Source organism: Chionomys nivalis, chromosome 26 (genome assembly GCF_950005125.1).
Source record: "Chionomys nivalis chromosome 26, mChiNiv1.1, whole genome shotgun sequence".
Taxonomy (NCBI): domain Eukaryota; kingdom Metazoa; phylum Chordata; class Mammalia; order Rodentia; family Cricetidae; genus Chionomys; species Chionomys nivalis.
The window spans coordinates 21,993,547-22,018,682 of record NC_080111.1 but is presented as its reverse complement, the minus strand read 5'-3'; the positions used below and the strand labels follow the sequence as shown (position 1 = coordinate 22,018,682).

Genomic DNA, 25,136 nt, shown 5'->3' with positions numbered 1-25,136 from the left:
CCTGTGGTTATGGTCACATGTGTCTAAGATTTACAATTTCTTTTTCAGCGCCTGGCTATGGAAGCTGAGAAGGTCCAAGCTGCCCACCAGTGGAGGGAGGATTTTGCAGTAAGAACTTTTTTTAAAAAAAAATATATTCAATTTATTTAAGTTGGTCAGTACTTTTGTTTGCATAGTTTTGGTCACATTTAAATATAGTCAGCGATGGAATTTTACAGTGTTATAGGAATTTGATCCAAAACTTCCAAAGTCTATTCTTTTTTGAGTGACGTAGACCAGTTAAATTAGTGAAAATATTCATGGTCATATTTATGGATGAGAAAAGAAAGAAAAAAAATACAGAAAAGGTTCTCACATTCTTCAAGGCATTTGAAAATACATTAAAGCAGCATTGAATCATACTCTGAGTAATCTTCACCATTGTTTTGAAAACAAAGTTGCATTCAACTGTTTTTTTTTTTTAAGAAATACATGCATTTTTAATTGTGTTTCTGGGTGAAATAACTGAAGAAATAAGCGAAGCATGCTCACCGTTTGATTGGTTTGAGTGTTGCTGGACCCTTTCCCAATTTACTGTGAACTACTTTTGGACACGCCAGCTGGCATTAGATTTCATGTTTTCCTTATTATTTGATAAGCTTGTTTTTGTTCTCTGGGATGCTGGGTTAATTGCACAACATTGCAGATGCCTTCCTTGTAATGAAGAATTTACTACCCATCCACTGTGGTAGCCAACGAAAGTGGCCAATCCCGAAATGTCAGTTGAAGTTCTTCTGTAACATAGTCGATGCCTTTATTTATAATAGAGATGTTTTCAGTCTCTGATGACCGATAAACTCCAGACAACTAACTCTTCCCTGAACTCACAGATGCTGTTTCAAAATGGACAGACGTGTGAAGGCCAGCTAATGATATTCTCTGAGATCTTATTCTAAAATGTGTCAGATTCAAAGTTCAAAACTTGTACAGCAGTAGGTGTGGGAAGTAGCGTGACTACTTTGTGTTTGTTATTTTGCTTGCATACATACATATATACAAACGTGCATACATACAGAGGGGAAACTAGTCTAAATAACATGATGAATTTTTTTATGAACTTCCTTGCTTGATACTTGTGATCCTTCTTCTTTGTCTACTAATTGGTCTCAGACAGTCTATTCAGTAGTGATTCTCTTTGACTGTCATCTTAATTTGATTTTCTCAGTGAATTGATCATATTGACTGAGTAGTTCTATCTTATTAGATATTGGATTTACCTACAGCTGTTTGTCATGGTTAGGCTAATAAAGGTCAGTTTGTCGCCTGTAATATATGAAAAGAAATTGTCGAACGAGTAAAAATCATAAGCATCTATAGCACTGAGGAACATGAGCTTTTGGAATGAGAGGGTTGGAAGGCAGTTAGTACTTTTTAGATGAGGGAAATGACCTTAAAATTGTATTTCTTGAATATAGCTTAGAGACAGGCAACCCCAAAAAACAAACAAAAAAACCAGCTTTGGTGATTTATGTGGATGACAAGTCCTCTTCCTGGCCCCCCATTTAAAGGTGGCATATGACATATTATGAAAGTAAACTAGGTCTAATTGGTGTGGTATTATTATAGTGCAGTTGCTGTTGATTGAGTTTGAATCTTCAGTAATTAACAGAACACCAAGCATTATCAAGCATCTCACAGTGTCTCTCTGTAATATAGAAATCACTTTTTCTCTTTGGAAAAAAAAAGTCACTATTTCAATAAATCATTTGGTATTTTTCATCATTGTTAAAAAATAACAAGTTGACGCCGGGTGGTGGTGGCACATGCCTTTAATCCCAGCACTTGGGAGGCAGAGGCAGGCGGATCTCTGTGAGTTCGATGCCAGCCTGGTCTACAAGAGGTAGTTCCAGGACAGGAACCAAAAACTACGGAGAAACCCTGTCTTGAAAAAACAAACAAACAAACAAACAAAAAAAAACAAAAAAAACCAAGTTGACATAGACTTAAACTAATTTTTTTCTTTACCAATGTCAATGTATTTAAACAGTAGTTGTGTCTTTCTAGACAGCAGATCTTTTCCCCAGATAGCTTGTAAATTGTTGAATACTGGGCTCATTAATACTGTCATCATTTTAGCAACCCCTTCCTTTTTCTTTTTACAAAAGTGGTAGGTGACCATGAAAGACAACACTCAGAGTGTTAGGATTTGCACATTTAGTGCATCGATAGTGTTATCAGCTGGAAGGCACTCTAGCAGTTTGCTTATTTTACTCATTTCCAACAAAACACCGGTTCAAGATGAGTCGCTGACAATTTCATACCGTGCTCATTTTTGGGACATGTCAAGTTTTTCTTTATATGTGGAATTGTTGATTCTATTATGTAAGATTAATGCCCATGTCTATGAATCAACACTGGTAGAAATTTCATTCAGGATAACAAATGTGTCCACAATGATGCAAAAGCCATTACTAATGTTTATATGGATAGAAGCGAGTCATTTACCTTAGTATTAAATGTTCCTATCGAATAGTATTCACTGTGCGGGAGCCAACTCTGTTCTTAAGTTCCCATTAATCTACAGTGTGCTCAGGACCTGTTAACATACCATATTACCCTTAAAAGTGACTCTTGAAGGAAAGCAGCTCAGAGCTTTGTCCACTGTTTTTCCTGCACACACGTCATGCCCGCTGCTCAGGGGCACCCATCTGACGGCCTTTGCATGCTTAGGAGTTGTTGTCCTCCATGGCTTCCATGTCATCAAGTGTCCCTGGCCACTCTCCTCCTTGGGAGATCATAGTATGCTAGAATGGTTGAAACTGTGAGAAGTTTCATGCCTGCAGAATATAACCGAATTAGACCTACTAAATCTTTAGATTCAAATGATCAGGAAGTAGTAAAATAGAGCACCTTTCTTCCATCTTTTTCTGACAAAGTAGACAGTGCTTTAATTCATAGATACATTGAGCTAAATTAATCCTCTAGATCCAGAATAAGAAATCAGTGATTGATAATTAAACATAACCAACATTAGACCTCTGTTTTGGATAAAGCACCCAAAACAGTTGCCATTTTTTAAGCAAACATTTGAAAATGTTTAATTTGAAATTAAACACCTCATTCTGAAAGGCCCTCCCTCTACACCTTAGAATCCTTTTCTCAGTTCAAGTATTTGGCTCTTTCCACTAGTAAGATAGGTCTTTAATAATTTAGCACTCAGGTAATTTCGAAGGCAAGAAGAGTTTCCTAAAAGCCGCATTAACATTTCAAAAAGAAATATAATATTCTGCTTCTTCCCTCAAGTATACGTTGGCATGTTTCATTAATATTGCTCACGCAAAAGTTGATTAGCATTCCCCGCTGTGTAAAATAGAAAAATCATATAAACAGCGAGAACAAAAGGCGAAGCCCTAACTGCTGGCGGCAAGAAGGAGCTCGTGTAATTCACACTCTCCCTCGGCTCCACTTCATTCCCACAGGAACATACAAACAAGGGAACAATGGGCCAGAAGCTCCACGGGGTGACACGTGGCGCTAATAACATGGGAGGGGACAAAGGACTTACACGCTAAATAGATTAAAATTGATGTGGCCATGCATTGACAAGTTCAAACCAATATTTGTAAGTAAGTCACATCTACCAGCTGCTGTTCAGGTCTCCGTAAAGTATGGGTGCTAATGGAAGCATGCCATGTCAGTCACTTAAGATGGACAGATGATTTGATTAAGGGCAGGTGGGTGGAGGGGGACTAGAGCTTGGTAAACTAATTGTTCCGCATGATAGAGTTTCTATTATTTCCACCAAACCAATCTTCTCCAATTGCATCGAAAATCTCATTTGATTGCCTTGAAATGGCTGGTTAGCTAAAGCAATTTTGCTTCCATCTAAGCCTGTGATATTAATTGTACTTACACATGTATAAACAGAAGGGGTGCCTAATTTGTATTTTAAGAACTGGGATCTTTATGTGTGCCGTATTAGTGCCGGCTGGTTGCTGCGTAGGCTGAGTGGAGATGCCCACAAATTGGTCAGTAAATAAAACATTTGCTGGAGCCCTTTAGCTCCTGCTGCACGGGGAAAATAAATTAGAAGAGGAAGAACGTTGTGGCGGAAGTTAAATGTGACTGAGTCGGTCAGGTTAATTTAGTTCTTCAGGATAACTTTCGTTCTGTAATTGTCAAAATCATTTTGCCATGTCATATATTGGAATGTTCTTTTAACATAATGGCATTCAAAATTTTGTATTTGTGTGAGTAAAATTCGTAGGCACAGCGATTCTGTATTATTTCATCTATCCCTATTCATTTCATGGAGGAGCATCATCTTTGTTAACCAAAGCACAAATATTTTGTGTGATGAGAAAACAGACTGTGCTTATTTTGATTTTAATGCATAAAGGCAAACAGTGTTCTGCACACTGGGTAGGAAAGGACTCATTTTTGTGAGTGAAAATTGGAGGATGGCTTGCTGTCTTCATAAGTGAATAAACGAATTTGATGGATCATCAAATTCATTTCAACCTGTGATTGAATTTTGTCTTTCTTAGTTTCTGCCTCTGATTGGTTCACTTGTGTATGTTAATTTTTGTAGCATTACTGATATATACAAAAATTATTAAAATTTCCATTCTTTTGATGCTCCTGAAGAATTTTCCCTCATCATAAAAATATATTTAAAGGAGTCACAGTGCAAAATTAATTTTCCCTAATATTGGGAAAGGAAACTCTTCAGTTAAGAAAAATTGAACTAACTTTTGATGCTTTCATCTACACATATGTGCTCATGACGATTATGGAGCACGCCAAACTAGTTTGTAACAACTGTGGATTTTTACATTGCTGCTTAATCTGGGTAATAGCTCAAATCCTGATTTTTATATTGAAAAGGGAAAGCAGTATGCTTAACTACTTGTTATTTGGCCTAACAAATATTGCTTTCACTCTTAATAACATTTTTGGGTGTCCGCTATGACCTCACATTTTTTTATTTCAATTAAAGCCTGTTAGGACATTGCATGTTGACTAGCCCGTGGCCCTCAGAAAGACACCATCACAGCATGTGCGAAAATAATAAAAATGCCGATATTCTAGAGGCTGTGCACAATGCTTCCCTTCCCTGGCTGTTGTCTCCACAAGGGAGGGAGAAGTCAGAGAGCTGTTCCTCACTGGGAGACGAGACCAGATTGGTCTGCCTGTTACTCACAGTCATTCTGCTGCCTCAGTGTTCACAGACTGAGATTCAGGGAGTGTAGTCAATTACTGAAATTTCTGAAACTGCTGCCAGTGTCTAAAAATTTTAGCCACAGGGAGTGCCCAGCATCACCCTTATTGACGTTTAAGGAGTCAGTTACTTCAACCACCTAGTGCCAAACTGTAGCTATCAAAAAAGAACCATTAAGACAGATGTTTAAGTTCTGCAGTGTAAACTACATTTTCTTAATTTATATAGACTACTTGTTTGTATTAAATTGAGGATTTACTATATTAATTTAGGACTAAAGAGAAAAAGATGAGGAACTTGTATGAACATTATAAATGACTACAAATTACATACAATTCATAGTCAGAAAATTTCCTTAGAAATCTCCGTTTCACTTTCTTGTTTCAAAGTATTCAGCAAGGGGTTAGAGATATGAGTCAATGATACACTCTTTGCCATGCAAACATGACGACCTGCATGCAGATTTACACACTCGGGAAATGCCAGGCAGGGGCAGCAGATGTTTGTCTTCCCAGACTTCAGAAGGCTGAAGTGAAGATTCCTCAGGGCACAGGGGAGCTAGACTAAACTTACAAGCACTGTCTGAGTTTTCCTGAGATGCCTTGCCTCAAAGAATAAGGAGAGAGAGTAATTAAGTAATATTCTCGATTGTAGCTTTGGGCACCACGGGCATGGCCACATGAGTAGCCGTGTTAGCGCACTTGAAAACACGCATGCACACACACAAACAGACACACACATACACACACACACACACCTGCACATGCATAGTGGCAAACATACACACATGCACATACATACAGACTCATGAACAAAAATCCATCAATACTTATAATCAGGGTATATTTTGTGCTTTGTGATCTGACCTACAGAAGACTTTGCAAATTTGCTACTTTAGTGTCAGTCAGCCTAACGGCTATGACCATTGACATGAACATCTGAGTAATCATTAATGTTCTTTTGAAAGGATATGTACTCATTCACTCTTGGACCTTTGCTCATCTCTGCCATTTCCTTATGGCTTTTCTTGACCAAGATTGGATTTGCTGTTTTTTTATGTTTTCTAATGCCTGCATATGTTTCAGTACATACTCTTTCTCCATTTTTTTTTTATCACTATGGTGCAAACTTCCTGGGATGAGAAGGTTGGCTAATGTAATACAAAGATACTCTAGTGTGATCATGACATATAATAGCCTGCATGTATTTTTATGAAAAAATAATAGCTTGTTTAGGACACCTGTTTTTACTTGTGAACTTCACTGTTCCTATTACCAAAGAGATGATGAAAATTTGTTTGAACTGCACTTTTATATGCTGGCATAGACTTACTCACAGCTGTGGCTTAGGTATAAAGCACTGGGCTTAGTATTATGCAAATCTACTTAAAATTTTGGGCCTAACACTAACTTGCCCTGCAGTCTTGAAAAAACAATATTCTCTTGAAATATCTATTCCGTTAAGATATCACCTCTGCTCGTCAATACAACTGTGTCCTTGTGAGATGTTCAGTCATTGCCCCTCTGCTTCTATTACCACCATTTGTCTCCCATAGAGAATATTTCCCCTTACTCCACTATGCTCTCAAGCAGGTTGGCACTGTTCCTTGCTGGGGATTCACCCTCCTGTTGAGTACCTGCCAGCTTTCACTCCTGATGTTGCTGCTTGGCTCGTTGACGTTTCTTTAAGGTGGAGACAGTGTGGACACTATGCAGACATGAACTGAATGGCACTATTCCCAACCCTAACTACTCAGTGGACAGGGCTTGCAGGCCTGTACTTACATCTATGTCACAAAGAGCCTAAAGAAAATGACTCATTTGTTATCAATGTAAACCTTCTTTCCATGAGAAGACATGGTTTGGCAAGTCACCTTTATTTCTCACTCCATTCTCATCCTTCCCTTGTCCTTTGGGGTCCTAGGGATATACTTCATTCCCTTAGGAAACAATCATGTGAATTTTAATAAGTGAATGCATCCGAAAGATTGCTGATAGTTTGTCAGCTCCTACCGTCCATTATCATGTTTAGGCTAGCCATTGAGGGTCTTCTTGCTTTCTTTATCTGTAGCTTCGAAATATTGTTATAAATTAGGTTATATACATGTACCTAGTACTCTGGGTGACTTGGATGATGGCAATACAGGAGCATCATCTCCATCACAATCCAGAACATTAGTGAGCGCACGCTTCTTCTTCCTGGAGCTCTTTACAGCCCGAGTTCTGGAACACTAACTCTATTCCCAGAGATAATCTCATCTTGAGAATAAATAACATTAGATGCTGGAATGGATTCAATTTAATGGAATTAGAGATATGTTAATGGCCTCACTAAGACTTCTGTGGGGACAGAGGCTGGTCCAGGAGTTAAATACATGGCCTGAAACCTTTTCTCCCCGAAGGGTTTAAGGTACCAGAAATTTGGAGCTTTGAAGGAAAGGAGCCAAGCATGGCGTTCAGATTGGTGCAGACTCTGGGGTGTGGTTCCAGTCGGACTCTCGGACATTGAATCCTGCCCAAGAGAGTGATTGCTCATGGCTGAGGACTTAGTGGATTGTTTTCGGTGGAAACAGACTGTCCAGAACACTGAAGAGTGGATAGAAACAATCCAATTGATGCTTAGTAGACAGAGCAGCCAGAAATCAACCCCAAAAGATATTTCTGAGCAGAGACATTTTAGAGATGTGATGCTTAATTTAAGAAGTCAAGAAACAACTGTGTAATAGTCAATAGAGTACTTTTTTGAAAGTGTGTATGTAATACTGGAGTTGATGACATATGGTAATGATGTACAGAACTCTAAGGTGGTGAGTTACTGTCCACGGCAGAAACAGACCGTTTTAAAGTTCATTCATGTTATTCTTCAACTATCTTATATAGTCTGATGAATGAATGCATTCCTGTCTCTCAAGTAAGTACTGTATGTATCTATGTATGTATGCATGTATGTATTTATGTATTAACTGAATGCTGTTTTTAGTTTCTTTTGTTTTTTGTTCTTCAAGACAGGATCTCTTTACATAGCTCTGGCTGTCCTGGAACTCACTATGTAGACCAATCCATTTGGCATTGAACTCACAGAGATCCAGTTGCCTCTGTCTCCAGCATACTAGGATTAAAGATGTGCAACATCGCATGCAGCTTGCAATTTATTTTTTTAATACAATTTATTTATTTATTTAATGTACATTGGTGTCTTGCCTGCACGTATGTCTGTGTGAAGATGTCAGATTGTGGAGTTCAGACAGTTTTAGCTACCACATGGGTGCTGGGAATTGAACCTGGGTCCTCTGGAAGAACAGTCAGTGCTCTTAACTGCTGAGCCATCTCTCCATCCCGTCACCTTATCTGTTTTCCATTGCTTTCAACATAAAAACCGAGACTGGTTTAACATTAGAAAACCAACCAACCAACCAACAAAACTAGACAAAAACCTATTGCAGACCATTCCGCTTCATGGCTTTCCCTCTCTTCCTGTCTCTGGCAGCAGACTTCAATGAGATATGAGGCCTCCCCTCTTTCCTGCCTTATCTCTACATATAGGGCAGCCTATGTAACCAAGCCTCATGTCTCCTTTGTAGCTTGCTTCCCAAAACCAAATCAGCATTTTCTCTTTAATTTCCTACTTGTTCTTTGTAGAAACTTAAAACTTCTCTTCCTTTAGATGCCTTTTCTTCATGTCAGGAAGCTGCTTCCAGTTTTACTGTCTTCACTACCCAATTCCCTGTCAATCTTCCTACAACATCTCTCTTCACAGCGTGGTCAGGGCTTGGGAGACACTTCCTCACTCTTCTTGAGAGCCTATGCTTTCTCCCCAAACAGCCCTCCTGTTTTCACATGCAACCCTGCTGAGCTCTGCTGAGCTCTAGGCTTATTTGCCGCATGCGTGCTGTCTGTGTCCAGTGTAATGTCTTCTTGCCCTATACACTGCAGATGGTCCATTCCTTCTATTACTTCTTTCCCCTACATTCTTTAAGTATCAACTGATATTTATTTCCTAACTTTCTCAGTTAGTATAGATGCAATGAAAGAGTCATCTGAGTGGGGAGAGACACTGGGGCTCAGAAGTGAAGTGATTGCAAACTCAATTCAATATAGACCAGCCTGGTCTGTATTGTGTGGACAGTCAGGGTTAGTTAGAGAAAGGAAACCCTCTCAAACAAAACAGAACGCAACTTAAAGTTGAGGTGTACTTGGACTTTGTGGAACAGTTCTTCAATTCCAGAGCTCACAAGGTAGAAACAGGAGGGTGAGAAATTCAGGAGCTCCTCTGGTGTACCATGAGTCTAGGTCTAGCCTGGGGTAAAGATGAGTTCTAAAACAAGCAACAAGATAAAATTAAAAATAAGTAGGTTTAAGCGATATAATTAACTAGAAAAAGGAACTTGAAATCTCCCTAAATGTTTGTAGCTGGATAATGTCTCTGCATAATGCTTCTCTCATACATGTCTTATGGGATACACACAAAAAATATAGGTTCCTAGTACTACTTAGTGAATAGAACACAGAAATTGTGATGACAGCTTATTTGTTTTTGATAAACCTGAATATCTGCATTTTCCCCATTCTTTATATCTTACTAGGATATATCTTTATATCTTACTAGGTTACTATGTTATTTCTGTGTTGTTGAAATTTTCCTTGTTTTCTGTAACCATATCACCATGTTGTTTCGTTCAGGATCTTTATTTAGTTGTTGGCTCCTCCAGTTTTACCTAGAAAGAATTAAGAGATAGTTGATTCTTAGGTCGTATATTAGTAACCATGGCCTGGGAAGATAGATTTGCTTGTCATGAATAACATGTTCTGACTGGAAACATATAAAAGTAGATTTCATTAGTTACAGAACACAGGAGCCATAAGTGAAGGTAGTCTCTGCAAACATGTCCATAGAAAAGCAGGTAAGCAGGTTACAGGAGAGCAGAGAAAATTTCTTTGTGGGTTGCCCAGGCTCTCTGACATATTCTAAGCTTTGGAGTTGGTGGAAGCCAGTGATCTTCTAAGTTAGTAAATTCTAAGGTTTTTCTGAACGTTGAAAAGTTGTTAGGTCAGACATGGGAGTGAACAATGGATCACTATCGAGTACCAGATAGTCCAATGTCAGTGATCCACTGGGACCATAAGCCACCGAATAATGACACGGGAACATTATTAGTTATGAAAGATCAACTGATAGCTTAGGTTTGTTTCTAATTGGCTCATAACTGAAACTAACACATTTGTATTAATTTTCATGGCTCCATGTGGCTCATGGCTTGTTACCTCATCTCCTACATACCATGCTTCCTGTGACTCCGCCCTTCTTCCCAGCATCCTCTTTGTCTGTAAATCCTGCCTAGCTATTGGTCATTCAGCTTTTTATTAAACCCATCAGAGTGATATTTTTACAATATACAAAAATACCATTCTACAACAATCCAAGATAATTTAGCCCTGAAACCGCCATATGCCAACTCTTTGGCCATATTTTTACCAGTCACCAATCTTTCAATCTTTAACACAAGTATCACTTTGCTTTTCTGGAAATCTATGTAATTTTGAAAGACCAAATGCTCAAAAAATTTCTGTTATGATAGTGCCTTTATTATTGACTTATTATTGCATTAATTTCATTCTTCACATTAACAGTTTCTGTGGATTTTTCTCATGACGTATATCGATCAGGATGATTGATTAAAGTTCTACTAAGAGTGTCCAGTTTTATAATATTGTGACGTGACATTGCATAAAAAATATGCAATTTGTGTCAGACCACATTCACAGCTACCCTAAGACATGTGCACCATTAAGGCCACAGGCTGAGCATGCTTGTAAGTCTCTCCTCAGTTCTTATATGATTGAGATGGGCTGGACATTTTGCTTTAGCTTTTAAAAAGTTTTGTATTTTCTTCTTTGATGAAGTTTCTGGAATGTCTTCAAAGTTTTCTAAGATAATAACATGTGAAACACGAACTGACAAAGCAAGAAAAGCAGTAAATAATCAGAATCCATTTTAATAAACTTTTTATGTGTCTGTGACTTTTACATATGTGTGTTTGCCTATGTGTACATGTGTAGGGTGTGCATACACACATTTGAAAACATGGGTGTCAGGTTGATGTCATGTCTTTCTCAGTCTCTCCACCTTACTTCAGAGAGACAGGGTCTTTCACTGAACCTCAAGCTCAATGATTGACTGGGCTGGCTAGCCAACCAGAGAACTCCGGAGAGTCACCTATCTCTTTGTCTTTTCCCCTACTAACTTTGGGGTTGTAGGCCTTTGTTGCTGTGCCCAAATTTTATGTGCGTGACGGAGATCCTGTCTTATACCCTCATGCTTACACTGCAAATACTTTACTCACCAAGGTACCAGCTCTTACAAACTACCCATGCTCTCCGAGAGGACATGTGCAGTTAGACAAAGGTACCAGCTCTTCTACTCATGGTCTCTGAGAGGACATGTACAGTTAGATATAGAGTCAGTGCAATCTCTTTGAACATGGTGAAATGTCCTGGAAGAATCCAGCAAATTTTGCTATTTTCATGAGATTGGAATTCCATTTCCTAATAGCTCATAACCAGTAAAGTCTAATAAATCTTATGTTGCCACACTTGGGTTTGAAATTTTGAGGTTTATTATCTGAAGGAATTTGGTTCTCGATCTGAAGGGATAATGCTCTTGAAATAAAGAATATTAGTTATTACTCCCTGGAGACAATAGATTACAGAATCTAAGTTGCAATAAATCAAAATGTTGTTTGACGGTTTTACTGCTACATTATTTTCATAATCTTTGTGGCAAGCGAAAACAGGCAAATTGTGTATTTGAGATGACATGAACCTATTTCCTTAGCCAAAAAGGAAATGAAATATCCTGACAAAAAAATCAATATTTCTCTTTCTTTCTTATCATAGATGTTGATCCTGAGGCTTTCCAGAAGTTTCTTTACTTTAGAGTTTTGCCTGGAATTCATAATGTAATTTCACTAATGCAATAGCCTTGATATTAATATCCACACTGCCTCCATCTCTGAGTTCTTTTGTTTTCTGTGGCAGTGAGTCGCTGGGGAAGAAGACAGAGATTATTTGAATCCACAGTAGAAAGAATGTCAGTCACAGTTTTGTTTCTGTATCTGATGGCACACAAAGAAATGTTTATAAATTTGCATCACCAGATTTCCTGGCGTGGAGGCTTAGTGGGCTTCTTGCTTGTGGTTCTTTTCTTGGTACTCAGAATGTCAAGGCTATTTCATTGATGAGAATGAATCGTCTGAGTCAGAGAACAAACTCCTATGATAAAAGCCAAGGTCTAGATTTAAAATCATTCTTGCTCGCTTTGGAAAGCTCTGTGTACGGAGGATGAAGAGCAGCGGTTGTCCTCTAACCCAGCGCCGAAGCTGAGCATGCCAAGGACTTCCATATTCCCCTTGCTTTGAAATTCTTCTGCCATGACAAAAATTCAAGGCTAATATTGCCCAACTTTAATTCATCACAATATTTTGATTTCACAAGCATCAAAAGCCTATTGTATGCATCGATGAAAAGTGCTTTGTTACCCAATGCTATTCACTAAGGAGTGTAGAAATATAAAATTCTAGCAACTTCCATGGTACATTATAATGTATTCATTTATTCATTGGCTGATTAGATAGTCTCTAACTCTGTAGCACAGTCAGATTGAATTTTAACCCTTGAGATAGCCAGACTGGCCTGTAATTCAAGGTCATCCTGTTTCATTTGCTCAATGTTGAGATTATGGGCACATGCCATTAAGGCCTTGGTATATTACATTTAAACAGACTTATGAGGAAAAGCCCAACTTATTTTTATTAATGGGAAAAAAATGCATTGAGCTTTTGTTTCAATCCCACTCCCCCTCCTATCTCACAGAAAAGAATAAGCCTAATATTATGGTTCATAGACTGTTATTTGAGTATGAATATTAATCACCCCCTTTAAAAAGATTACTCGGTAGTATAAAAATGGTAGTTCTTCAGGTTTGCATACTTTTTAAGAGATACACTTAGTGCTTGATCCCTGCATCTGCTTCCGTCAGTTACTGAATGGAGGTTCTATGGTGACAATTAGGGTAGTCATCAATCTGATTACAGGGAAAGGCCAGTTCAGGCACCGTCTCCACTACTGCTAGGAGTCTTAGCTGGGGTCATCCTTGTGGATTCCTGGAGCCTCCCCAGCATCAGGTTTCTCCCTATCCCTATAATAGCTCCCTCTATCAAGATATATTTTTTTATTGCTCTCCTTCCTTATCCCTCCCTCAACTCAGTCATCTCGATCCCTCATGTTCCTTCCCTTTTACCCCCAGGAGATCTTAACTATTTCCCCTTCCTGGAGCCTTGCATACATGTCCCTCTCAGGGTCCTTTTTACCTGGCTTCTCTGGGGTCATGGACTGTAGGTTGGTTATCCTTGGCTTTATGCCTCGTATCCACTTAGGAATGAGTACATACCATGTTTGTCTTTCTGGGTCTGGGTTACCTCACTCAAGATAATTTTTTTCTGGTTCCATTCATTTGCCTACAAAATTCATGATTTTTTTAAACCACTGAGTAATACTCCATTTTGTAGATGTGCCAAATTTTCTTTATCCATTTTGTGGTTGAAGGGCATCTCGGTTATTTCCAGGTTCTGGCTATTATGAATAATGCTGCTATGAAGATAGTTGAGTTGAGCTCTTGAAGTCCAGTTGAAAAGAGGAAGAAGGAATCATATGAGCAAGGGGGTTGGGATCAAGAGCATCATGGGGGAAAAACACAGAGACAGCTGTCACAAGCCAGTGGGAGCTCACAGACTCTGAACTGACACCTGGGGAACCTGCATAGGACCGTAAGGCCCACTGTATGTGGGTGAAAGTTGTGGGGCTTGATCTGTTTGTGGGGCCCCAAGCAGTGGGACCAGAATCTATCCCTGGTGCATGAGCTGGCTTTTTGGAGCCCATTCCCTGTGATGGGACACCTTGCTCAGCCTTGATGTGGAACAGAGTGGGCTGGGGTAGGGCAGGGCTTGATCCTGCCTCAACTTGTTATGCCAGACTTTGTTGAGTCCCCAAGGGAGACCTTAGGCCCTCTGGAGGAGTGGATGGGGTGTGGGGCGGGGAGAAACGGTGGGAGAAGGGGAGAGAGTAGGAACAGGGTTTGATCTATAAAATTTAAAAACAATAAATTAAAAAAAAAAGAGATACATTTAATCCATATTGGAAATCCCTCTATAAAAGAAAGAATGCTAACTGGAAATGTACCATGAAAGCAGATTACACTTAATTTTAGAAGGCACTGGTTACTGAGTTGCTTAAAGATTGGGTTAACATTGTGTCCTTTGTAAAGGAGGGATCTAGAGCAGATACTTCATTTTAATGCTGTCATACTATCCTGGGGCTTTATTTGTGAGTAGGCAGTTTGGCAACAAAGGGCTCCCTGCTAGGAAACCCAAGAAGTCAAGTAAATAGGCACCAAGAGTAGAAGAAAATCAACAAAATAAGCAATGGAGTAGGCAGGAATAGCACTGCCTCGATGCAAATTTATTTGCAAGGGTTCTTGAGTCGGAGCGAAACCCCGGAAAATAAAGTGGGTCAGAGTGGACCAAAGCATTGTATTTTAAATATACTTTAGAATCATGTCACCATATATTATGCTATTACAGTCTGGCATGCAATTAATGCTTTTGAGCTTGTATGTTGGCAGCAAGTCTGTAACGATAGATACATTCCTGTGTTGTTCCAAACCCAGTTAATAATTCTTTCCTAACAATCTCAAAAGTGCTAATGACTCTGTGGGTAAATCTTTAGCTGCACAAGGGTGAGGACCTGAGGTCATATCCCCAGCACTCACAGAACAGCCTGTGTGAGGTGAATTCCTGTTACCCCAGCAGCAAAAAAAAAGAGCTGGCAGAACTGGCGAATCCCAGCAGGTCACTGGCCATATAGTCTTGCCAACTGGTTCAGTGAGAGACCCTCAAAAAATAAGGTGTGTGGATCTAATGCTTGGTGAGTATTGGGCGGACACTCTGTTAACTCATTTAGCCTCTAAGGAGGCAGCATTGTCTCATAGAAACTCAAAAGGGGGGACTCAGGAGTTAACACTCTCAACCTAAGGATGCATGCTTTATTTACCAGGAAATTTAGACCTCAAATTTTAAAAGACAACGATACTACCATTATATTAGTAAGTTAAAGTAAAAATTATTTTGGTCCAAGAAATCATGTGAACTTTGAAAATAGGTGGACTGGGGGCTCAGGTTGCTTCTTTTGTTATTTACTATCTGAGCCATCTTCTTACCATTATTATATTGTATATCTCTCTTTTTCTGACCACATGAGTCTTTAATTTGATAAACGACATGACTGGGATTAAAACCATGACTAGGATTAAAGCCATGGTTTTGTTGGCTGGATCCTCTCCACTCCTTGGCTTCCCGAGAGTCTAGCTTCTTGAGGAGGCACTGGCAGGAACCATGTTTGTTTGTTTTTTCCATGACTCTGTGGAGCTTCTGGGTCCATGCTCCCACCAGAAGCATGGCCGTGTCTGCTCATGAACACCATTTAAGTATTCGGTGACAGGACCTTTTAAAATAACCGCATGGTTTTTTGCTGCTAAGGCTGAGTCAGAAAGCCTCTCTTAAAGGCTATGTGCCTCTGCTTACCTCTAGCAGACAGAACTCACCAGGGACAATGCTGCTGCCAACAGCTGTGCTTGACTCTGTTCTTTGTTTAGAATTTCTCTTTTTAAAGCTTTTTCAGGCTTCATGTGGAAACTTTTGCCACTTGTTGATACCATTTGTAAGAGAAAGTTTCTGCCCTGCCTGGGCCACAGCTGTTTAGTCTCAAAGAAACACACAGAGGCTTACATTAATCATAAACTGGTTAGCCTGTTAGTTCAGCCTTATTATTAACTAGTTCTTATCACTGAAATTATCCCATAATTCTCACCTATGGTTAGCCACGTGGCTTAGTACCTTACTCAGTGAGGCATTCTTGTCTTGTTTCCTCTGTGTCTAACTGGTGGCTGACTCTGCCTTTCCTCTTCCCAGAATTCTTAAAAGTCTGATTGCCCCGCCAATACTTCCTGCCTGGCTACTGGCCAATCAGCATTTTATTAAACCAATATGAGTGACAAATCTTTACAGTGTACAAGAGCATTTCTCACAGCAAAAGGGTGGGATTTGGAGTGATATTTCGGGCCTTTCTCAGGGATAAGCTAGAAGTTCCAGCCAAACACTGTCTGTGACATGTTTGATACTCAACACCTTATGTCTACACAAGGCTGATTTTGTACGATAATGCATGGAGGAGAGAAGCAGGTATTGTCTCCAGAATCTCCTGGTAGTTGCTGAGAAAACACCTTTCATTTCACTGTATTCTTCAATGTGGGTCAGGCTTTGAGTATATGAAGAAGTATATTGCCCAAGGAAAATTCTCACACATACTTTCATCACACACACAAAAAATAATGTTACAATTTTCTTCCATTCTGTCAAGAAGCTTAAGGCTAAATTTAATGCTTAAAAATTATAGACCTTGTAACAAGTATCTTTTTATTTTTCTAAGACATTTTAATTAAATTATTATTGCTGAAATATTTAATTGCCCTTTTTAATAGTGTCTTTGTAGTTTTCTCCAAGAACAGAAGTATGTATCTTAGAACAATGATACTTCACAGGTTTATTAGTGACTGTTCTATTGCTGTGATAAAATGTCATGACAAAGACAACTTATAAGACTGTCAAGGCCCAGCCTCAACAAAAACACCCTTGCCTGGGTAGGGGCGTGGGGATTTAGAAATATAAGTAAAGAATATGAAGACACCTGAAAAATAATAAAACAGAAGGCGGTGAATACTGAAATCACTTGTGTTTAATTTTCCATATGCTTTTATACCCAATACAAAAGGGGGAAGAAGGCAACAAGACTCCTTTGACATGATACAAAGCATATATCAGCTAATTGCTTTAGCATTCTGTTGTTTGGGGAGTGAAGCCACTCTAGACCAAGTATTCTGAAGGCAGCCATCCCCAGGTAACCTCAGATTACCAAAGAAGGAACAAAAGTATTCTTGCTTGTCCTGACCATCTGTCAGGATGGAATGGATCTACTTGGCGAACCATCTTAATGTCAAAAGAACCAAGTAACCACATCCTGAGTCAGGCTGTGTAAGCTATACTTGTTAAAAATTCAGCAACCTAAAACTCTCTCATCTACCGAAAATATGAAAATAGGCTCACATTTTTTGGGCCTCCACGTAAGTCAAAGTGTTCAATTGAGATTACATTTCCAAAGGTTAGAGTAATGAGGAAAGAGAGAAGGTATGGATGCAGGCACATCTGAGAGCCCACATCCCAAACTGCAAGCAGGAGGCAGAGAGCACACTGGGAATGACAAATGGCTTTTGAAACCTGAGAACCAGCCTCCTGTGACATATCTCCTCCAAGAAGGCCACACCTCATCCTTCCCAAAGGAAAAACTTGCCCGTCTATTGGTGGAACTGTGTGGGAAGGATTAGAAGGTGTGGCCTTGTTGGAATGCGTGCATCTCCAGGTGTGCTGGGCTTTGAGATTGCTAAACGACTATCATTTGCATTATTCCTTTTTGCTTCCTGATGTGGTTTGTCATGTGAGCTCTTGGCTGCTGGTCCAGCTGCCTGCTTCCTGCCAACTCTCCTCTGCCATTGAGAATTCTAATCTTCTGAAACATAGGCCATCATAAACTCCCCCTATGATTTGTTTTGGAGTGGTCTTTTGGCACAACAATAGAGCAATAACTTGTACAACAGGCTTAGTGACCAGCGAGAGAAATGTCGGAAAATATCTCCAAAACAGCTTTTCAAATTCAAGTTTCTTGATCTATATACAAGATACAATCATAACCCAGTAGCTGGCTAGATATCAAGGGGTGGTTCTGGGAAGCCTATGACAGCTATAGTTTAAGAGGCAAGGGGAGGAGAGTTTGTGTAAATAATGTCACAAATTTATGTTTATCATGGAACAACTATGTGGCTGGTTATACTGCTCTATAAATACATCAGTTTTATTCCCCTTTATTGACTTTATGTCAATAAAGTTTCTATGGAACGTATAATGACCAAATTTCCATTATAAGGTTGAAGAAATTAACTTCTGCAGCTGTGTGTGTCCACATAAATTAAACCACCATGTTGTAAATTCTGTTCAGAATGTAAAGGCATATTGATTTTATTAATCATGTATAATGTATCACATGGTTCTCTCAGACTTCTTTGTTGTCTTTAAAAACTTCTAATTTGCCTTTAGCTCACAAATGATAAGTATTCCAGATTTGATCTTGGACAGTGCTGAAGGCCTTCATGAGTCCCTGAGGAATCCTGGCTACTTGTTATCTCCTCAAAACAACCAGGAGCAACAAAACTTCAAAAGGAAGAACATTTCCAAGGAGCCAGAGCCCTGAGTTGGGAGGCTCTGCCACCTTCTCACCCTTTCATTTGCCCTCAGGAACGACTCAACCTGGGAATGTATTCCTGTTTCCCAGTATGTGAAGCCAGAAGGCTTCTAAACTGGAACATGTACATGAAACCACGTAGCCTCTCACACCAAGGAAATCGCCACAGTTACCAGTGAGATGATGAACACGATAGTCAAGCTCCATTTGAATTTTCTCAAATCATCAGAAATTGGTAAACCGCTATTAAGATACCAATATCTTTCAATGTTGCTTTAACATGTTTGAGAGGGAGAATTAGATGAAAGATGCCCGGTAGCTCTCTATCCAAAAAACTCCCATTGAGACATAAAATAAGTTTATACAGTTATTGCAGCTGTGCAAAAAGGGGGCATGTTGACCTTTCTGGATGGTTAAGTTTGCTAAGGCTTGGCTGCGTTTGTAATGGGCATGTTGCTCTTTTGAGATCACTCCATTTGAAGGGGATTGTTAAGTGATAAACATCCTCTCCTCCACCATAAAAGCTTAACAGTTGTCACAAACAACTATGTACGCACATGATAGTATTGCATAAAGTAGTGCATAAAATACTACATGCTCATTGACATTTGGATTCAGATAAACAACTCCTTAGTATAAGCTAACTATAATAAATGAAATTCATTGTCTTCATTATCAACTCAATTATCAACTTCATTATCAACTTCGTTATCAAAAACTCAAATTTAATTGAAAGTTTTCTGGCAAGCCTTCATTACGAATGCTAACTTTGCTAGATCTTTTCTCCTTGTATAATGCTGAGGATGATCATTTTACCACAAACTATGGAAGTGTATGCTAATTAGGTTAATTTAGTCATCCTACAGTGTATATTGTTAACAAAATATATAGTTCACACCTCAAAGGAAATAAAAGACTCTTTATTCTTTAGCTGAGTGTGAGCTGTTTGCCCAAGAAATACAAATTTTGCCCTAAATACCATTTTCAATGTGGAAACAGTTTCATGGGGTTTTTATACTTACAGAACAAAAGAAATCATACGCCAAAATATTTTTAAAAATATGTTGGCAGGAATATCAGGCAGCAGGGGTAGATCAAAGTGGATATCTCTGCCAGAGTCTTAGAGTCCATCTGATGGCATCCTTAGCTTTTGGGTGGGTGAAAGCTAGTGATGGGTTGTTACTGAATTGGACAAGAATTTGGTTCTGTTTGCAGAGGTGTGAGGTCAGACACACAGGCGGACGGTGAATGGTTACTGAGGCTAAGGACAGCGCCCAAATGCCTATACAGCTGCTACATTCAACTCCCATTATCACCGCTTTCTACTCATTAAATCAGCCTTGTAATACAACAAAACAGGCTGGGTTTCACAGACAACATCTTACAGTATGCACATGGAAAATCTGTAAAACAGGTGAACTCATCACAGGTAACACGTTTGTAGCACATACTCCAGACCTTCACAAAGTGACAGCGTATTGAAATATTGAAATCATTTACATGAAAGATGTTTTCTTTTATAAAAAGAAAACTCTTAGAGTTTTTCCTAACCTTCTTATTTACTAAAGTCTGATATCTCTTTTGTGCGAGTCCCTAAGCAGTTTCTAAGACACATCAAAGAGTTGCCCGCGTTTATTATCCATTAGTTGACACTGAAAACACAAGAACAATAAGTGGTAATATTCATAAATTTTGGTTAATCTCTTGTATCACCGTTTCATTATGTCATGGCGATATAATTCAAACTTAGATTAAAAATGTAAAATTTAAACTCTCATTTCCTTTGATCTGCTGTCAGTTCCCTTATCTTCTTGAGCGTTTCCAGATCTGTTATGTTTTCATTTGACAAGTAACCATGAAAGTAGCCAAAATCATCAACATAAGGGAAGGAAGCCCAGCCTTCTGGTTTTGTGGGAAGTAGTGTCTGTGAAGGTTAATTGAGTGCTAATGTGTTCTCTTCACTCTTCACACCTGGGTATTGACTTTGAAATTGCTTGATCTTTTAAATGTAAAATATTTTTCATACTGAGTTTCTTATGTAGTAAAAAAGAAAATATGATCAAACTAAATACATTGATGTGTTCTTTTGTTCTAAACATGTGTGGAATGATATTTTAAAATGTAGAAGACTCTAATTAGCCCTATATCCTTGCAATATTTTGCATATTATTGCAGTTCAACTTAGGTAAACATACTTTTGACACGTTCTTAAGCTCAGTATTCATTCTTCTTTTTAAAATCTCATTTTTATTATTTAAAAACTACATTTCATAATTCGTATTAAACAAAAAATAATTGCCTTTTAATGTTAGGAAATCTTTATTTGGTGTTTCAACCTTTTTATTTTATTTGTATATTGCTTAAATAAATATATCTTGAATAATTTAATAGAAGGCCTTCATTATACTTTTATAAAACATCAAAATAATTTAAATTCTGGATAATAATAAACCTATATTTCCCCTCAAATTTTGAAAAGCCTTTTCAGATAAATTGTGACATTAAGTTATTACATTTCTTTGATGTTGGAGTTTTTTACTCAATTCATGAAAGAGAAAACAGCTTTGAACAGATAAATCTGAGATTTCCTGGAACCGGTGAAGAATTGGTCCGGGAGTGGAAGGTAGTCACTTACTTGTCTCTCAGCACAGTTGTGTTGCTCCATTTTATTTTTCCTTTCCTTAGCACGGGCCGTCTGATTCCATTACATCATAAAGGTCCCAATGAAAAAAAACAAGCATTTTCTAACAATGTTATTATAAAAATCCAAGTGGCTAGTCTACCAGCCTCTACCATACACACTGTGTAACAAAGGGAAGCTCATGGCTCGACACTCCTCCTGAACCTGGCCGGTGCTGAAGAGCGTCTGTTGATTTGTCCCCCACCCCCACCCCCAGGGGCTAGCCGCAGATACAGCTGTTTTGCTATCCACATCCCATCAGCACTTAACAAGGCTCCTTAGCCCAAGTTCTTCTAGCAACTCTTTCCTGTACCTGCTGCCCTATCATCTGATGGCCCACTGATGTGGCTGTGGTGTGTAGGAATGGACATGTTTAAAAATGCTGCTGACTAGCATAGAGGGCATCCTCACTCAGTCCTCCTTAGAGAATTCAGTTCATAAAAGGACCCCAAGGAATGGATTTCCAGTCGTTCTTTAACATACACATGTCTTAAATATCTTCATTCTCCTTCTGCTCTTTCATGTTCTCCTGTGGGTGTTTCCTGTGGTGTCACTGAGCTGGGAGAGAAAGAGAGAGACAGAGAGAGAGAGAGAGAGAGAGAGAGAGAGAGAGAGAGAGAGAGCTTTGTGGAAAGCCTAGTAAAATCTACCACCCTGGCAAAGAGGAATGCTGGAGGACCCCTGGTCTAGCCAGCTACAGCAAAGAGTACCTCAGGCTCAAAAGCAGAGGTCCTCTAGTGTCAGAAGGTGGCTTTGTCTGTCTATAAAACGCATCAACAGATTGCAAATGCTGAGACACTCAACCCCCGAGTCCTATGTATGTAGAGTTAAGTGTATTTTAGCGTGCGTGAAAAGGTCTGTGCTGTCTAAATGAGCCAACGAGCCTAATACCGCGCAGTGGGTTCTTTGGAGCCATTGTTGTTTCTTTCTTTGCCCTACTCCCATTCTCGTGTAAGTGCTGTCTCTTTACAAACATTGTGCTTCCGTTACAACTCTGCCTCCGCTCGGGTCTTCATTCATAGGAACTGGGAACTTCTCTGTCAGATGAGATTATCATCTCCTAAGTAAATGCCCTCAGGCCAAGTTCTAATCTTAGTGTCTGGTTCCAAATGTATAGCAGGTGAAAAATCAGTCCACCAAGGCCTCCTGTGGAGGGTGAAGCTCGTTCAGATGTTTCACTGAACTTGTGGGGGGAGCAGTCTCATGTGCTGTCGTCAGCTTGCTCGTGAGGCTCTTCAGCCAAGCATTGGCCTGGGTGCTGACGGCTTCCCTGTCTCTGCCTCTGGCCACACAACAGAGCACAGTGTACTATGAGAAGCTTGCAGGCCGAGGATCTCGGTGCAGTTGGCCTGTGCATCAGGCCTTCACCCGTCACTCCATAATAACCAGAGAGCGACTCCTTATGTTGTCCCTGACACAGTGTTGGTGAACAGAAGACGCCATTGGAAGTATTAGAAGGTGGGGAAGGGAAGCTGAGGAAGGTCATCACGAAGGAAGCTCCCACTGGCACACAAGTCTTGAGAGTCCTGCAGGCCTCTCGGTTCTGGTATTCAGCGCGCACCTCACCTGCCCTTTGCTATTCGCTTCCTCTGCGGTTCACTCTGTTCCTTCTCTTTTGACTTCCTCTGCCAGGCAAACATAGTTCTCGGCAGCCCTGTTCCTAAAGAGGAGCACCGTGCTCCATGCTCCTGATGCCGTATTCTGAGCACTAGGTGACAACTGTTCAGACTGCTGGATTATTCTCTTGCATATGACATAACCCACCTTTAAGTATGCTCCCCTTCTGCTTTCAGAAGGCTGGATTTTATGACTTTCACCTTAAATGGACTAAGGTATAGCCTGCCTTCCAAAGGAAACAAAAACGTTTGTTTTAGTGCTGTTTGCTACGTTCTCCCTATTCATCTAGAGTACAGAAACCCATTATTTCGGAGGAGAAGGAGTAATAAAAGGAATGGGGAATTCAAGGAGCAATATACTGAAATGTTAATTAAAATTTTAGCATACTATCTTTGGAGATTGGGCTGTTCTGTATCTAAAAGATGTTGCCAGCTTTAAGCAATTTAATGTAAATCCCAGCATGCCCTAGGCATTGCTCCTAGTGGCCAGTAGGCTATGAGATGAATTGGCCTAGCAATGATACCTTTAACATTCTTCAGATCTTAATGTTTGACAGACTGTTTTACACTCAGTAATTAATTCACTACCATAAAGTGGGCCTTTATATTCGTTTCAGAGTGGTGATTTTCTAAGATTGAAAATGGTAGATCTGGAGTATGCGCTGCTAATTATGGGATGGGACAAATTAACATGACTTTACCACTAGGATCTCATGTCATGTGGTCAAGTGCTCTTAACGTTAGTCAGAAGTCAAGAAGAGCTTTGTGTTGTCTAAGTCAGTGGGAAGGACTTGATAAATGAGATTTTCGTGGATTAACTATGAGTGGTTTTAATGAATCTCACCAAAGCTTCGTTGGAACTACAGACTTCAGCAGAACAGAACCTGTCCTCCAGCGTCAGGATCGCGTCAGGATTGCTTAGTTATGAACTGGAATTCCTCGGGGATTTGGGGCCTGCAGAAAACAACATATTTATCTTCTCATATTCTACTTTTGCCTTTTCTCGGTGTCTCAGGTCTTCTCTTTATTAAATTCATCTGGAACACGGGATTAGCTCAGAGACAGATTGCTATTAAAGTCTATAAGATGAAGAAATAAATTGGTACTGCCCTTAACGCTTAAAGAAATTGATCCTTGTTGAGGGCCACAATCCAAAGAACTCTGAAATAAATTTCCACTTAGATTTTCTTGTTGGTTTTCTCTAAGCGCACTCTATACTGTATTTTATTTGAATAGTGTGTGTTGTGTGTTTATGTGGCGTGTGTACACGTTTGTTCTATTTGAAACTTTCTTTAAAAGCCGCATATATTTTTTTCCATTTTACTGTCTTAATGTGGAATTTCTAATAATTTTCTATAGCTTTTGATAACCATTACCAGGCAGTCCAGTTTAAAACATATTCAAAACACTTTGTGGCTTTGTAAAGCACTGTCACGATTCTATTGGAAACACCATAATCTCTCTATTAAAAGTGTCTTTCTTTTTTATAGACATAATTCACATTTCCTATTGGGAGCAGTACAGTTATTTCTTTCATTAAGGATGGGGTTTCCAATTGTGTCAGTAGTTTCACTGTAAATATTAAGGATGGAGTCCCTTTGGGTAGCTATGCATGATAAAGACCAGTGGGTCTATTGTTGTTTACTCTTGTCAATTTCCCTAAGAGGCTTTGACTTAATGATCGGTTAATGTATGCTGAGCTATTTAATAATATGTTACTTCACAGGCACTCTAATGGAGCTTAACCCAATGATGTTATAAATATGAAAATTACCCTAGGACTAAATGTTAAATAAAAATAACATGTTTCATAAGTATCAAAAATAAGCTTACAACAGGAATACATTGTTTTCCTGTCTTATTCTTTCATTAAGCTAATTACATCAGTATAAAAATTGAATCTGTATTTTAAGATAAACTATAAAACAACATAGAATGAATGGCTGTTTCTCAAAGACTAAACACTATTAGGTGAGTTGATTTAGCATAAGACTGTCTGACTGTCTCTAGGAACTAGTAACCCTGCATTCATAAAGGCAGGAAGCTCAGGAGGAGACTGGGAAACACAAGTACTTAATTTCAGATGCAAAGACGGGTCCCACTGTCAGTTTAGCATCAGTTAGCATGACTCTTCCACAAACACAGCTAATACCCCTGTTATATAACATGTGGAATCCTTCACCAATTACGTTTTTAAAACAATAATAACATCGTGTGTTTAGAAATCATCACAGGTTTGG

The 25,136-nt window shown here is 39.2% G+C and overlaps 1 protein-coding gene across 6 annotated transcripts in view; it reads left to right on the top strand.

The window, feature by feature from the left end:
• The window catches only part of Cacna2d1 (calcium voltage-gated channel auxiliary subunit alpha2delta 1), a 422,605-nt gene that overhangs the window by 212,310 nt on the left and 185,159 nt on the right, over positions 1–25,136 (top strand). For all 6 annotated transcript variants that reach the window (XM_057758274.1, XM_057758278.1, XM_057758273.1 and 3 more), the window contains exon 4: positions 49–108. In XM_057758274.1, the coding sequence (XP_057614257.1) occupies positions 49–108 (60 nt within the window). The remainder of the gene's footprint in view (positions 1–48; positions 109–25,136) is intronic.